The 15,184-nt window shown below is 46.5% G+C and overlaps 1 protein-coding gene across 1 annotated transcript; it reads left to right on the top strand.

Annotated features, from left to right (window-relative positions):
• Positions 1-13,762: 13,762 nt before the first annotated feature.
• GREM1 (gremlin 1, DAN family BMP antagonist) lies at positions 13,763-14,317 on the top strand (the record flags this gene model as incomplete). The annotated part of the gene is made up of 1 exon (XM_080809388.1): positions 13,763-14,317. The coding sequence occupies one exon, from the start codon at positions 13,763-13,765 to the stop codon at positions 14,315-14,317; it is 555 nt and encodes a 184-aa protein (XP_080665514.1).
• Between the last annotated feature and the right edge of the window lie 867 nt (positions 14,318-15,184).

The raw sequence follows: 15,184 nt of genomic DNA, 5'->3' as shown, positions 1-15,184 counted from the left end.
TACGTATCAGCTGGCCATGAACTCCTCTTCTGCCTTATACTGCTGTGTGCCTTGGAGACAGTGACACGACTCCCCTGCACATCAGTGTCCTCATCTTTAAAAAAGAACAAGTAATAATCGTACCCTCATAGGATTGGTGTGAGGATTAAGTTAGATAATGCAGGAAAAGCCTAGTGTTTAGTACATATTAAGTAGTTAATCAAAGCCAACTTTAAGACACACACATATACTTCATATAGTTGGAAGGAAACCTATATATGTATATATGCATCATATGTGTGTGTGTTGTGTATGTGTAAGCAGTGGTTATTTAGGGGTTGTGGGATTATAAGAGATTTTAATTTTCTTTGATTTTCTTTATTTTCTAAGTTTTCTAGGAGGAGTTTATCATATATTTATAATGTCATAAAATCTTTTAAAAGATGCAGTGCAGGACAAGTGACTGATTAGGACAGTTATGGCAAGAGCAAAATGACACATAAGCTTCCATGCCATAGAAAAGGACCAAAAAAAGTGAAAAGGTAAATCTTAGAACATGGCCCCTATTGAACAGTGGAGATCTCAAGGGAACAAAAGCTGGAAATGAGTTGAATAAGCCAAAACTAAAAGAAAGGGGCAGGGCAGCCAAAGACAATGGGGTAAAGCCCAGAGGACCTTCAGTTTAATAAGCCCTGGCATTTTAAAATTGCAGCAGAATGAGCTTTTCTTGGAAAGCGTACGTAGAAAGATTTAGAAAATGAAGACCCACAGCCGTTCAAGCACTAAGGAAAAGCAGAGAATCAATAACCAATTAAAGTTCCATCCAAATTTTTCTAAGAGTGAAGTGGCATCAAAGAGCTCAAAACAAGTAGAAACTTTCCAGACTTAACGAGCCACCCAGCCTGCAAACGAAGGTGGGAGCCTCATTTCCAGCAGGTTCCGTTATATTTGGGTAATGGGTATGCGAATTTTTTTTTTTTTTTTTTTTTGCTGAGAAATCCATTTCTGTCTGCCTTTCTGTCTTGCTGCATTCCCACATCTCTGCCAGCAGCCTTCCACATGGGAAGCCCAGCCTCTCTTGCTATGCGTTCAGGCATCTTCTGGATTCTTTCTCAGATTCCGTCCCTGCAGTGAACACATTCGGAGAACTCTAACTTTTGGTCTAAGTGATTCTTATGACGCAGGCAAAAGAGAGCCGGGGGGATTTGCTGTTCAGCCTGCGCCCCTCTCTAGGATATTTATGCCATTTGCTGGTCTTACCAAAAATAGAAGCTGCTGTGCCATTTACTGGAAGGGTATCTCTCCTTCCCTTTCCTCCCCACAGCTCCCGCCTCACTCCTGCCTTTCCTTTCTTGCCTTCTCTCTCCCTGCCTCCTTTCCTTTCCTTTTCTTCCTTCCCAGATTACTTCATCCTCTCCCTCCCTCTGCCACTGTCACTTCCTCCCTTTCCTCTGTGTGTACTCATCAACTGCCTATCACATACCATCCAGTGCATTAAACACTGTGAGTATAAAGACACCTAAGGCATGACCCAGGCTGATATTACATTTCCATTGTCTTTGTTTCAGCTTCCAATGCTCTAGAGTATCCAAGCAGTCACTCCTTTTTATTAAGCGTCTGTTATGTGTCTGGCATTTTCACGGAGCTCACTGTACTTAATTCCGTCATCTACCCAGAGGTAGGTATTATTACCATTCCTATAAAACAGATGATTGAGTTTAGGCTCAGAGGGTTTAAATATCTAACCCAGGGACACTTATTTCCTACGAGGAGCAGTCAGAAATTTATTCTGATTTTGTTTGTTTTCAGTGCTTTTTCTGCTGGGCCTATGTAAGGACTGTGAAGGACCATGTCCAGACTTTTTGCCTTCTTTATACTGCACCGCACGTGGTAGTGTACACAATAAACACTTGTATGGAATTAGGTCCCAACAGTGTTAAAATGGTCCGCACGATTTATTTGTTCACGTGCATGTATTTGGCGGCATTGTTTGGAATTTTCACATGTACATGCATTGTTCATATACCGGACACTGGTCAAAGTTTTGCTGCTTATGCACAGAGAGCAAGAGTCATGGCCAGGAGTCGACCCTGAGCTGAGACAGTTACAAATGATTCTGCAGTGAAAGCGCTCACACAATTCTAGGCCTCCTACATGTGCTCAAGTTCTTGTAAGGTGCTTACCTAGAAGTAGAATGGCTGAGTGGTATACTAGGGGCATGGTGAACTTTATCACAGGTCAACAAATTACTCTCTGCAATGGTCCTACCAACACACTCTTACTGCCATTGCATTAAGTGCCTGCTTCTCCATATTCTCTTTAACACTGGATAGTGGCAGACTTAAGTCTTTGTCAGTCTGCGAGCTCAGCAAGGGCATCTTCTTACTTCAGTTTGCGTTTCCCTATTTACTAGTATAATCTAGTGCCTTTTCGTGTTTATTGGTCGTTCGGGTGTCTACCTTTGTGAAGTGCCCAGTCATGTGCTTTGCCAATTCCTATTGGGTGATTTGAGGAGTTTTTTTCTTACTAGTGTATAAGTGAAATTCATTCTAGATAGGAATCATTTAGCTGTTGTTTGACTGTTGCAAATATCTTTTTCTTTAACCATTGTCAGGTTCATCATCACGTTTATTATTATTTTTTCCTTTAGAAAGGGCACCAAGGTCAGTTCCAGATGGGTGAATGGCTTTTTTTCTTCTTTAATCCAGTGCAAGATACCATACGTCATCTCTGCAACTGGGTGAACAGCTTTTGTGGTTTTCAGCAAAAACTTCCCCACGAAGGCCTTCAAGGTTCTTCCCCAAATCTGAAAGAGAAACCCCGTCTTAAACATGTTGGGAGTTAGATGGAGACAAACACACGCTACAGATAGGTGAGCAGAACAAGAGAAATAGATTCTCCTTTAATAAAAACAGTAGCTGAGCTTGACTTATACTTCTCAAAGCCTCAAAGTAATTTGCAAGTTGTTTCTGTAAGTGACATTTATCACTTAGTGATCACTGTTTAGACATCCCAGATTTAAAATTTTAACTTTGACTCTGTGTAGTCCTTCTACTTATTCCCCCTCCTACTAAGAGCAGGTTTCAATTATGTAATTATGGTTAAAGAGGCCTGAAGAGGTTTTACTCTTATGCCTTCACCCTGATTGGATAATGGTTTGCAATGACGGGTTGAGAGCTGTAGAAACACAAATATGAGGCCAAAAGCTTGGGTATCTATATAAATATTTACAAATCTTTCGACTATAAACTCTGTGAGGTGAGGGTCCATGTTTACCATATTTATGACATCTGTAGTTCGGCTCAGTTGCTATTCCTAGTTAGTGGGCGTGGGCTGAACACTCCTAGTTAACAACTATTCGTTGAATCTTAAGTCTGTCTTGGGCATTGTATTCTATGAGCTTGATGTAACCTGAGTGGCTACTATAGACAAAGTCTCCGCCATCATGAAGCCTCCATTGTAGTGACAGGGAGAGATGAGTGAAACTAAAGAGACTGGGCTCGGTGAAATGGGATAGAGCTGTGGAGTCGTGGGGTGAGGGCTGGAGTGTTTGTATTGTAGACACTGTGGTCTCAAAAGCCTTCCGAGGAGGGGTCATAGTGATCTCAACACTTACTAGACAGAGATACAAACAGTTACAGAGATAGATTGAGATATATCAAACTACAGTCTCAGTGCTCCAAAACAATTACTTCCAATTCAGAAGGAAAACCCTTGTCAATGTATTTTTATTTGGGGCAGTTTTTATGAGTTTCGGGGTGGGGGGGGGAAGGTAGCCAAAACATTGATTTTAAATTAGGAGTCAATGGCATTTGTAAAATATGCCCCTTTCTCTTCTGAGGCATAGTTGACCCCCAAAGAGAACAATTGGCTTCTACAGATTGGTGGTGGGCTTTGGCTGGACTGTTACTTGTCTAAACATTTTGTATATTTCTGACCTCCCCTAATCTCCTCCAGCCCACTCCACCAGCCTCAACCTTTAAGCCCTGTTGAATGTTCATCTTCTGCAAGCAACTACAAACTGCATGGGATGATTGAACAAAAAAATTATTGGAAACTAAATTTCAAGTGGAGCACCACCTTTATGGGTAGAAACTGCAGACTGCACAAACAAAACATTCCCCTGATGAAGATTCTCTAGACAGACATTGATTTATTGCAGACTTCCTTCTTGTTTCATTTATTTTGAAAAATTGATTTCAAGTTCTTCAGAGTATCTAGTAGGTTCAGTGTTTCTGGCTGCTTCCTCACTATGACTGCCTAAAGAGAAAAAAAATCATGCTGTTCTGGGGATTTGTTTTGTTTTCTTAGCCAAGTGCTTAAATCAGGACTGTTTCCCAAGTACCTTTTGTTGGGTTTCATTGTTTTGTTTATTTTGCTTTAGTGAGCACAGGCACCTTCGCATTTCATTCTATAACTTTTTTTTTTTTTTCTTTTTCTTTTCCGAAGCCATCATCTGACCTGGCTGGTGGAGCCGGTCTGCAGACCTCGCAGCCGGGTTGATTTTTGCACGGGCTATAACTTCGACACACAGAATTTACGGCTTCTTTGAGGAACCAATTTTCAAGCTAAGAGAACAAATGAAAGTGTTCGCTCATCTTTCGAAAAATATTTATGCGCTGAGTGTGTTCGCCGCTATCCATCGGGTTCTCAGTAATAAATACAGAATGTGACGCCGCCTTTTCACAAACGGGGTTTTTTTTGTCTTATATTCCTGGGAGGTACCTTCCTCGCCTGACGTTTTATTCTCCTGATTTGTTCATCTTGAACGTGCCACAGAAAGCCTCTTCTCGCACAGCTGTTGTTCTCTCCCGTTTAAAGATGGCTTAGAAATGGAAACCTTGATTTGCGAGGGTCCTTTTAGGTTTACTCTCCCCTTGTTACTCCCTTCTGTACACTCCGGGGCCGAGGCCGTCAGCATCTGAGCTGAAAGAACCCACGGCGGGCGAGGAGAGGAGGGTGTCATGTTGGAGACAGGCTCCTGCTGGCGGCCCGCGAGCCCGCCGGGGTTAACGGGGGCGCGGGGGTCAGCGCCCTCGAAGTTGGGGGCCTCTGGCCGAGCCGCGCCGGAGCCGCGGCGACCGTTCAACCAGAGCATCCTGCAGGCCTGCTCCCGCCACGGGGCCAGAACCGCCTCGTCTGGAGAGATCCCACGGAGATCTTGTTCGTTCCAGGGCAGCCTCTGCGACCGAGCGCGTTGCGGGGCCAACGCAGGCGGAGCGGGGCTGGCGAGAGGAAAAGCCCAGGCCTGGGGCGGAGGAGGAATGAGGGGCCGGGAGCCGGGGGGATTTCCTCCCGCGCTTCCCCCTCCAACGGGAGCGGAAAATGTGATTTGCTGTGCATTCCAGGCGCGGTTCCCTGGGGTGACCTCTCCCAGCCGGCCTGGGCGGGGGGAGCAGACAAAGAGGCGAGGCAGGCGGAGAGGGGACCCCGCGGGGAGGCAGGAGGGGTGCGGGGGGGCGGGGGCAGTACCGGGAAAGGGGGCGGATAGCGGGTCCCGCGGTGGCGGCGGCGCCTGGCCAATGGAGAGGCGCGGCCCCGGGCGTCCGGCTCGGCTGCCGGCATTTAAACCGGAGACGGCGCGATGCCCCGCACTCGGTGCGCCCTCCGCGGACCGGGCGACCCAGTGTGCAGCGAGAGCAGTACTCTTCGTCTGGCTGACCTCGCGCCAAGCCGGGGCGGCTCGGGCCGCGGTCGCACACCGCGCCCTGCGTCAAGAGCGCAGGCCCCGGAGTCCCGCAGCACTGACAGGTGAGTGCAGAGGTTCCCGTCAGAGTGAGTGAGAGAATGAGAGCGAGAGAAAGAGAGAGAGCGCGGGGGTCCCGTCAAAAGACTCCCGCGTCCCGCTTGGTGCAGACGCGCGGTAGCCCTCCAGACGCGCAGACCGAGGCCCCGGTTCCGCAGGGCGAATTATGCAGAAAACTCCAGGGTCCTGCCCGCCACCGTCTTGGCTGCCGTAACCCCACCTTGCGCTGTCCGCGTGGAAAGCCTGGCAAAGAGGATGTCAGGAGCGAGAGCTACTGCCCCGCATCCCACTTCCACCTCCCGGGGCCCAGCTAACGCGCTCCTGGTGCGTGTGGCAGTCGGCACTTCAGAGGCGCGGAGCCCTGGTGGGCGCCCCTCGAGCGCGGAGGGGTGGCGAGCGGGAGCGGTGGGCAGCAGCCGGGCCCTGCGGCTCGACCCCGGACCTCGGGGCCAGCCGCACTGAGAGGGGCCAAGTGTCCGAAGCCCGGCGCTTCCGCTCGGGACCTCTGGGGGCTCCGGTGGGAGTCCCAGGTGTGATCCCGCGGTGGGCTGGAGGAACCGGAGACTCAGCGGCGGGTCCATTGGCCCATCGTCAAGGTGAGATGGAGACTCGGCGAGAACAGAGCCGCGGAGTTCGGCCGCGGTGGAAACCGGAGCGTCGGGTAACGGGTCCGCTGAAGGGTTGTGCGCGGTCGGGGACCCAGAGTCCAGCGAGCCTGCAATGCTCACACCGCAAACACCGTACACATCCACCGGCCGGCTGGGCCCGCGTGGGCGCTGGGTGCCCTCTTTCAGGCTTCTCCCCGCACCACGCGCGCCTCGCTTGAAGCTCGGACGTCCGGGGGCCAGGTAGCGCCAAACCGCCCCATCCCTTTTCCCCTGTACTCCTTAGTTTGTGTCCTAGAGGCCCCCGCCTTCCTCGCTGAGTCTCGCTAGCGACGGACGACGCGGGACTGGCGGCTTAGACGCCCCCGTGGTCGTCTCTTCTCTCTCTCCGTCTCGGTAACCCCGTAGCCAGGCCCGAGGTCGGAGGGGCGTCGGGGCTGTCACCTTGCCGTCCGGAACGGTTTGTAGACTTCAGGCTTGGGAAGAACAGACGCGCCACCGCTCTGGCTTGGCATTGCCTTCGGATCCCAGGTCCGCCTTGGGGGCGCCCCAGCCGGGTGTTTCCCCGGGTGTTTCTCTGGCGACAGTCCCCGTGCGAGGCGGGGGCAGACAGGAGGTGACCGGGCCTCTGCCTTGAAGCCCTTGCCGCGGGCCTGGAGCTGGCCTGGGGTTCCCGGGGTTGAATCCCGCTGCCGCCTTCTCCTCCTCTGCCTACTTTGAACCCCAGCAATTTTACACAGAAGTACAGTCCCGACGTTAGGGGTTAAAATCTCTCCTTAAATGATACAAGGGCAGAGAGGCGACCACTGGTAGGTAATTGGATCTCCTGCTGGAAAAAGCAGATCTGAGCGATGTGCGCGTCTGTTTATGTTCCCCTTCGAGATGGTGCCAGGACACGAGTTGATTAAAACAATCTATTGTGTTAAGTGGGTCACGGGGACTTAAGCTGTCCCAGGGACCCCAGAGTGGTGGCTTCCTTTTGGCTGTACACACAACTTAAATAAATAGCAGAGAAGAGGTTAAGATAACCCCAGTCCCAGGTTAGGAGTCTTCTTTCACCCCAGGGCTTTCCAGCCCCTACCCCTTCTTTTCTTTTCTTTTTTTCTTTTCTATCCGTTTCTTTTCTTTTCCTTTCTTTCCTTTTCTTTTCTTATTTTCTCTTTTCTTTTCTTTTTTCTTCTTTTCTTTTGGAAGGGGGGACCTGGGGGACTTGAAGAGATGGGCATTTCAAAGCAACAAGTCTACAACAGTAGGTGATTTTATTGCTATCACTGGATAAACTGCACTCTGCAGTTGTAGTATTAACTAATTATTGAAGGGTTCTTTAGAACTGTAGTTGGGGTGTGTGTGTGTGTGTGCTTAACCCTTAGGTCATTGTAGGAATTAAAGTCTTTTGCAAACTTTGTAATTTTGCAGGTTTTCTATTTTCTTAGAAGTGCATTTTGAGTGAAATGTTTTGGTAACACACGATCTATAGGAAATCCTGTTTGGCTGACACAGCCTTTATGGAAATGATTCCGCAGAGGAGAGTAGAAACCTACTGAGTCCTCACATCTTTGAACCAGAGCTGCCTGCCTTGTCTTCTAAGCTGAAGCCCTCTGTCTTGCTCTTAGTGTTTAAGTATCACAAGTGAAATAAGGCCAAGAAATTTTATGCCACAGACCCCTTTCCGAAGAAATGCTTGTCAACAGTGAAGCTTCGAGCATGTCCTAGAATAGAGAGTTAAGGACTGATGGGAAAACCTAACCCTTTTATGTAACAAAAAGTGATGGGGGGGGGCGGTTAGGGGAGGTAACTGTAGCATCCAACTGAAAGGCACGGATCACAAGTGTTACCATCCCATTCCTTACATCTGCAAGGAATTTTCTTTAGTTTTAACATATGCTCTTAGAAATGCAAAGCACAACAATAATTCCTGGGACAACAGAAGTTTTTCCTTCACATGTGAACATGAAGATACAAACTAGATAATTACTTGACTTACAATATTCTTCAAACTGTATTGTATTAAAAACAAATTCACGTGTCCCTTGTTAAGAACTGTGCCGGGTGTCCACAGAACAGTGATTAAAGACACGTTTGGGGGTTCGGTAGAATGGGTCCCCAGCCCTGACTCTCCAACTGAGGAGCTCTTTGACTTTGGGCAGATTCCTAACTTTTCTGACTCTGGATTCCCTGCTTGATAAAGGGAAGACAATATTATCTACCTCATGTTCTCTGGATAAAATACGGTCTGATTTATGCACAATGCTTAGCATACATGCTAAGGGTTCAAAAATAGAGATAATTCTTTTTACCAGCAGTGGTATTGGAAGAGGCAGTAACATGATATGGCACCAGATATATTACAAGTTGTTTCTGAAATTAAATCCTGAATTCCATGCATATAAGGACTACCACCCATCTTGCATCCCAATACAGAACCTATAGATTAACTCTCAATAGTGCTCTCAGTGAATATTTATTACTTTCTAACTTGTTTCCTGTTGACCTTAAAAATTGCATACAATCATTCATTTCAGCAAAAAATCTTCCAGTGGGCATAGAGCTGTTGAGATACTTAACCACCTGGAGGTTTCCTTTCTGTCCTCTGTGATGTGGGTGGCCAACCTGATTTAGCTTGAATGGTCTTCATTCAAATAGGGAGGTTGTAGTTAGGGTCTTGCGACTCATACGAGATGAGACTTTATCCTCTACTAGTTTGCCAGCAAGTAATTCTTCTATCTTCTTTTTTCGATTTGTCTGGGGGGAAAAAAAAATCGACCCAGGGTATTCTTACGAAATTCTCTACTCAACTTCTAAAAACTATCTTTTTAAAAATTCAAGATCAAGTTAAAAATAACCTTTCCCTTCTCAAAGATTTAGTTCTGAGAAAAAGGAAGAGATTATTCTAAAATCTGGCCTGCATTTAGAGCATTTGCTGTCACTTTAATTATTTTCTTCTACTGGGAGAATAATTTGATGTCATGCCTGTTGAATGTCTTTCTAAAACTTAATTCATCAGGAGGAGTGGATCAGTTGTTCAGGCATAGACATCTGGCTTGCCGACCCATTGTCAATTCCCTGTAATTCCCACTCAGTGCTCCATTTAACTGATTATAAGCAGGTCGGTTAGCTAAAATGAGAAATACGGCAAGAAGGGTGCCCCAAGGAGCTGGCCTAAACTTTCCCAAAGACATTGAGAATATTGGATACAGGTCACACAGGGTATTTTTATTTCTGATTCCTTAGAGTTAGACGATTGTGTTCTTAGAGCCTTATGAAGATTGGACTAAATCACCATGACCTACACCGGACAGAGGTGGCTGATCTGGCTTATCCTGCGTGTGGATGTTTTCTCTTGATCACTAAGGGAAACTTGAAGAAAAGCATCAGGTAGAGAAGAACTGCCTTGAGAGTATCTATGTGTTCTGGGACAAGTGGATTGGAGGGGAGGACCAGTAGTAAAGGGAAAAAAAGGTAAGGGTGGGTAGGTCTTGCTGATGGAGAGCAATTGCCGAAAAAACTCGCCACGAAAAATCACATTACGTGGAGAAAACAGAAATGCATTAAGGAGAAGTTGAGGCAGGGTTTGAAAAGAAGAATGTTGTCTGCAACAAGTATAAAGGGAGGTCTTTGTGGGTGTCATGATGCACTCTGGACCCACAAACTGCAGCTCAACTTCAATGATGTCAGTGGGTCATTTCATGGATGCAAATTACCAAAAATGTTTGCAGCTCATGGTTGGGCATGAGGGATAATTCATGGGAACCTGAGGTTTGATTAGGATTTAGACTGATTTTTGATAATGGGGTTTTCTGCGAGGTGTTGATATGGAAAAGAGCTGTCTTGGAGAAATTTACATCTTCATGATTTCCTGCAAGCTTGTGATATTTACAAAGTGCGGATTAAATGGTGGCAATACAATTGGGATTTCAAGAGCAAAACAGTCCCTTTTTCTTCACTGAGTAATCATGACCAGTCTGTGGTGTGTGTGGGGGGAGGTTGGGTGATTGACCACAATGACTTGACAGAGCCCTGGTTCTAGCACTACTAGAATTCTCAAGCTTCTAACTCTTACTCATGAGGAATGTGCAGAGTCCTTCAGAGAACCACTGTTCTTCAAGCTGAGGTCTGTGTTGATTGAGATTCCTGAAGTTGGTTTTTACTTTTCTCCAAATAGATAGTTTTAAGTTTTAAAGAGTCAAAAGCCTCACAGTAAGCACTAAAGATCTTAAAAAGTTGCCTTTTTTAAGACATGAAAAACCATTTTATAACATTTTCCACACCTAATAAATCTTATTTTGAGAAAAATTTACTTTTCTTTAAAAACCCCCAAAACAAGAAAACAGTCTGTCATTCTAGACCCCTTTGGCTTACAGGGTTCGAAAGCTCCCATAGGAACAGGAAGTCTGTCTAAATTAAAACTGAAAACCACTGTTGACTAATTTTGAATTTACTGCTTGCTTTATTGTTGGTTTCTGCCATAGGGAATACAGTGGCTTCAATTGGAAAATGAAACCCACAGCATTCTGCATGGGACCAGGTGAAAAGTAGTGTCTATCTGAAGTTTTCCTAGAAAAAGAAAGACAAACATTAAGATACTTCTAGGCTAGAAAGAGTTTGCTCTCCTGCAAGTCAGAAATCAAAAATATTGTGTTAGGCTCAGCTGCTCATTGGCACACATGAAGCATCTTAAAATGAAAACGGAGACTCTGTAAATCAACGTGGGCCACAACAAGCACTCATTTAACAAAAGAGCAACTACTCTGAGCCAGGCACTGAGGATAAGGCAATGTCTAAGTCCTCACGACCTTCGGACTAGATATTTATTTAATGACAGATGTGAAAATGTCAGGAAGGAAAAGTTGAGCATAAAAAGAGTCCTATGTTGGTCTGGAGAAAGGAAATTGCATTTTTGGGGCAGATGTTTGTGGGAGGGGATGGCTTTATGACGTGAACTGTCATATGCAATATACATTCCCAGTCAGTTTCAGATTGGCCTCTGTGATGTTGGGCTCTGAGGGTCTTGCTCTGGGAAGGCTGAATTGTCCTTGGGGCCATTTTCAGTAAGGATGAGGGAAGACTGTGGGTGTTAAGCCTAGGGCTGTCTCATGTGCTCCTCTTTGAAATGGGCAGAGACTGAATTTTAGTTTAGGTCCTGGTCCCCAATTAAATAAATAGAAGAAATTTGTTAAAGCTTCTCAAATTCACAATATATTTGCCTAGGAGACTGAACTGTCATGGCTCAAGTTATCCCGGTCTCTGGAGGAAATCAGCACTGTTTTATAACTGGATTTTTCTCATGAGTGATTTTTAAAGACAAAACAAGGAAATTAATTTTTTTGTTGTTGAGGCAAAAAAGACTCTGTTTAAAGAACAGGGATGTTGTAACATAAACTGACAAAAGCCAGGGAGTCTATAGTCGAAAGAACAGGAGCTAAATGTCACATTATCAGTTCCAAACTTGAACTTGCCCCAGAGTATTAGGTTAATGTTAGAAAAATGGTGCCATTTAAGGATATTTTAAATTTAATATTAAGTTATCTTAATTCGACATTAACCTTAGGGTTGCATGGTCTTTACTTATGGGGACTGTTGCTTAGAGAATGTAGATTCCGCAAGGCCTTTGCCTTTCAAAGGTGATTGCTTTAGCTAATCATACCAACTCGTATAGCTCTTTGAGGGGACGTGATAGGTTACTACTAAATTGCACTTATTATTATATGTAATGCTGGTCTATAAAAGAGAACAGGGAAATGGGTACTCACAGATCGGCCCTTAGGTTCAGAACCATGGTAGGCATGGGGGCTGGGGAATGGCGGAAGCCTCAAGATTCAGGTCAGATTTGGTTAGATGGCCCGAGAGGAAAGCTGTGAATTTGCAATTGCGCTCTTTGAAAAGAAAATCCTTCCACATTTTAATAACTCTTTTCTGTGCCCCAAGGTTGCCAGAGCTACAGGCCTTGCTACTCAAAGCTTGTTAGAAAGGCAGACAGACTGAATTAGAATCTTCATTTCAACAATACCCCCAGGCGATCCTCTGCTCCTTGAGGTTTGAGAGGCACTGTGTCAAGAGAATCTCCATAGCGTGGTGCTTGCTCTCTTAAAAAAATATGCTCTGGCTTCTCCTTTTTTTCCTCTGTCCACTCTACCTTCCCTTAACACTCTGCCTCCCCATGAGCCCTCCTCTCTCTGATTTAGATTCCGTAGTCCATTTCTTCTCTGTCCATTCATCCTTGCTTTCCTGTTCGTTTTATTAGTTTTCCCTCTGCCTTCCCCACTTCTCTAATTTTTTTTGCCATTGTTCACTGCCCTTTCTGACCCATGTCTAAGTCCAGGCCCATCCACAATAATTCACTATCATTAATTTATTCTACATGTCTATGGCATTTATTAATGTCAATATTTGCATATACCTGTTTTCTTGTGCCATTTTCTACCTCCCAGATGAAAAACGCACACAGATACACGCACATGTAAATGACATATTTCATCATTTAAAGGTAGAAAACTATATCATGATATCATGAATGATATAATCAATTTAAAAATTGATTTAAAATTTAAAAATGAGAACAGGTGAGAAGTCCAGGAGTCTTAGGAATTAATGTGATCTTTCTGGAAAGGTAATTCATTCTGTCTGAGATCCTGCCATAGATCTGGTTAGTTCTCAAACTGCTTTTGTTTGAACCTCAAATTTGGTCTGAACAACCTATCTGGAGAGATGAGGTTTTTATCCCTGTGTTTCCTAGAAGTCATTTCTCGAGAAGCAAAGTGATTTTCTCAAGGTCAGATGGCAAGTTGTTGCCCCAAGACCTGGACTGCAAACCCAATCTTGACTTTGGATCCAGTGTTGCTCCTGCTCCTCCTCCACGGCTTGCCTGGCTCTGCCAGGGTTCTCCTTGTAAGGCCTGCTATCAGCGAACATCTCCCAAGCATTCAACCAAACACACAAGGCACAATTCAAGAAGCACTCACGCCAGTTGGGGAGAAAAGGAGACTGGGATCCTTTCCTGGCTGATGAAGCCTGGACAGTGAGGTTGATTTGCTTTGCTGTAAAACTAAACAGAAAATTGGGTTTCCCTAGAGAGGTACAAAGGTAATTCGTCCCAATACAAGAATGAATTAAGTGACCACAAGGTAACATCAGAAGTGATTGGTATCAGCAGCCGGGAAGGAACTGCGGTGGGAGGACATGCCATGAAGCGATAGGGCCTGGCTGAGCTGCCACCTTGCCTTATTCACCGGTGACCCGGGGCAAGCTACTTGGTGGCTTGACTGCTAGGTGTAGGGGATGAGAAGAATAATACCAGATTCATAGAGATACTGTGAGAAGGAAATGAAATATCTTACATAGAGGGTCTAAGAAGTGCCTGATAAACATTAGCTGCTGTTAATTTTCAAATTGACTTGTCTGTCTTCTGTGTCTCTCTGTGCTTCCCTCTGTTAGCATGAGCCGCACCGCCTACACTGTGGGAGCCCTGCTTCTCCTCTTGGGGACCCTGCTGCCCACCGCCGAAGGGAAGAAGAAGGGGTCCCAAGGTGCCATCCCTCCACCAGACAAGGCCCAGCACAATGACTCCGAGCAGACTCAGTCTCCCCAGCAACCGGGCTCCAGGAACCGGGGGCGTGGCCAAGGCCGTGGCACTGCCATGCCCGGGGAGGAGGTGCTGGAGTCCAGCCAGGAGGCCCTGCACGTGACTGAGCGCAAATACCTGAAGCGAGACTGGTGCAAAACCCAGCCGCTGAAGCAGACCATCCACGAGGAGGGCTGCAACAGCCGCACCATCATCAACCGCTTCTGCTACGGCCAGTGCAACTCCTTCTACATCCCCAGGCACATCCGGAAGGAGGAAGGCTCCTTCCAGTCCTGCTCCTTCTGCAAGCCCAAGAAGTTCACCACCATGATGGTCACGCTCAACTGTCCCGAACTGCAGCCGCCCACCAAGAAGAAGAGGGTCACGCGAGTCAAACAGTGTCGATGCATATCCATCGATTTGGATTAAGCTGGGTATACCCAGCCTGTCTTAGGGATGCAGCCTCAGGCGGACCCAGAGCCAGACCTTAAAACGACCTGATTCTTACTTGGCTTCAACTTACAAGCAAGAAGAACCACCAGCTGCCTTCTGACAGGAGCCTGCTAGTGCGTAGTTTGTGTGCATGAGTGTGCGTGGCTGTCTGGGGGGTGGCAGACGCCAGAGGAGGGCGCTTCCTATTATGCAAACGTATCGGCTTCCAGGGGGCTGGCACGGAAAGCCCACACCTGGGGGAGGCACGTGAAAAGGGGCGGGGCTGCGGTCAGGCTCTGCCGGGGTGTTCCACGTGCCCTCCCGGGACCAGAATCTCCCTTCTGAATGAATGTTAATGCAAGAGGCTACTCTGAGGGCAAGAGACCTGTTTTAGTGCTGCTTTATCCTTGGAAAAGGTATTTCCACCTGCGATTGCTTCTTCCCGTCCTCCTCCTCCTTCCACAGTCCATCCGTTCTTGGGATCTCAGTGACTATTTCTGTCTAATTCCCTCTCTGCCCGGGACTCTTAATTAGTTCACTCCACCATAGATGTGACTGTTTCTCATTTTGGGAAGGGTCTTCCGACTCCAGGAGGCTGGTGTGCACAAAGGACAAGAAGGACACAGGAGGGAGAGGTGGGTGGGACGGACGGGTGGGGGGACCAGTTGGGAGCAACACAAGTTCGGTCGGGAGACCTGCAGAATCTTGAAAGGCCAACCCCCAAACAGTGCAACCCATGCTTCGGCGAGTTTTCCCCTGGTATTTAACAGAAACCAAGTGAACAGAGGAGAAATGAAATTGCCAAAAAATCACTAACTTTGGCTGTCACTGTGATATGCTGACATTGGCTGTAACCCAACACAT

Source organism: Martes martes (genome assembly GCF_963455335.1).
Source record: "Martes martes genome assembly, chromosome: 7".
Lineage (NCBI taxonomy): Eukaryota > Metazoa > Chordata > Mammalia > Carnivora > Mustelidae > Martes > Martes martes.
The sequence above is the reverse complement of the archived record's forward strand: the minus strand, read 5'-3'. Positions and strand labels throughout refer to the sequence as shown.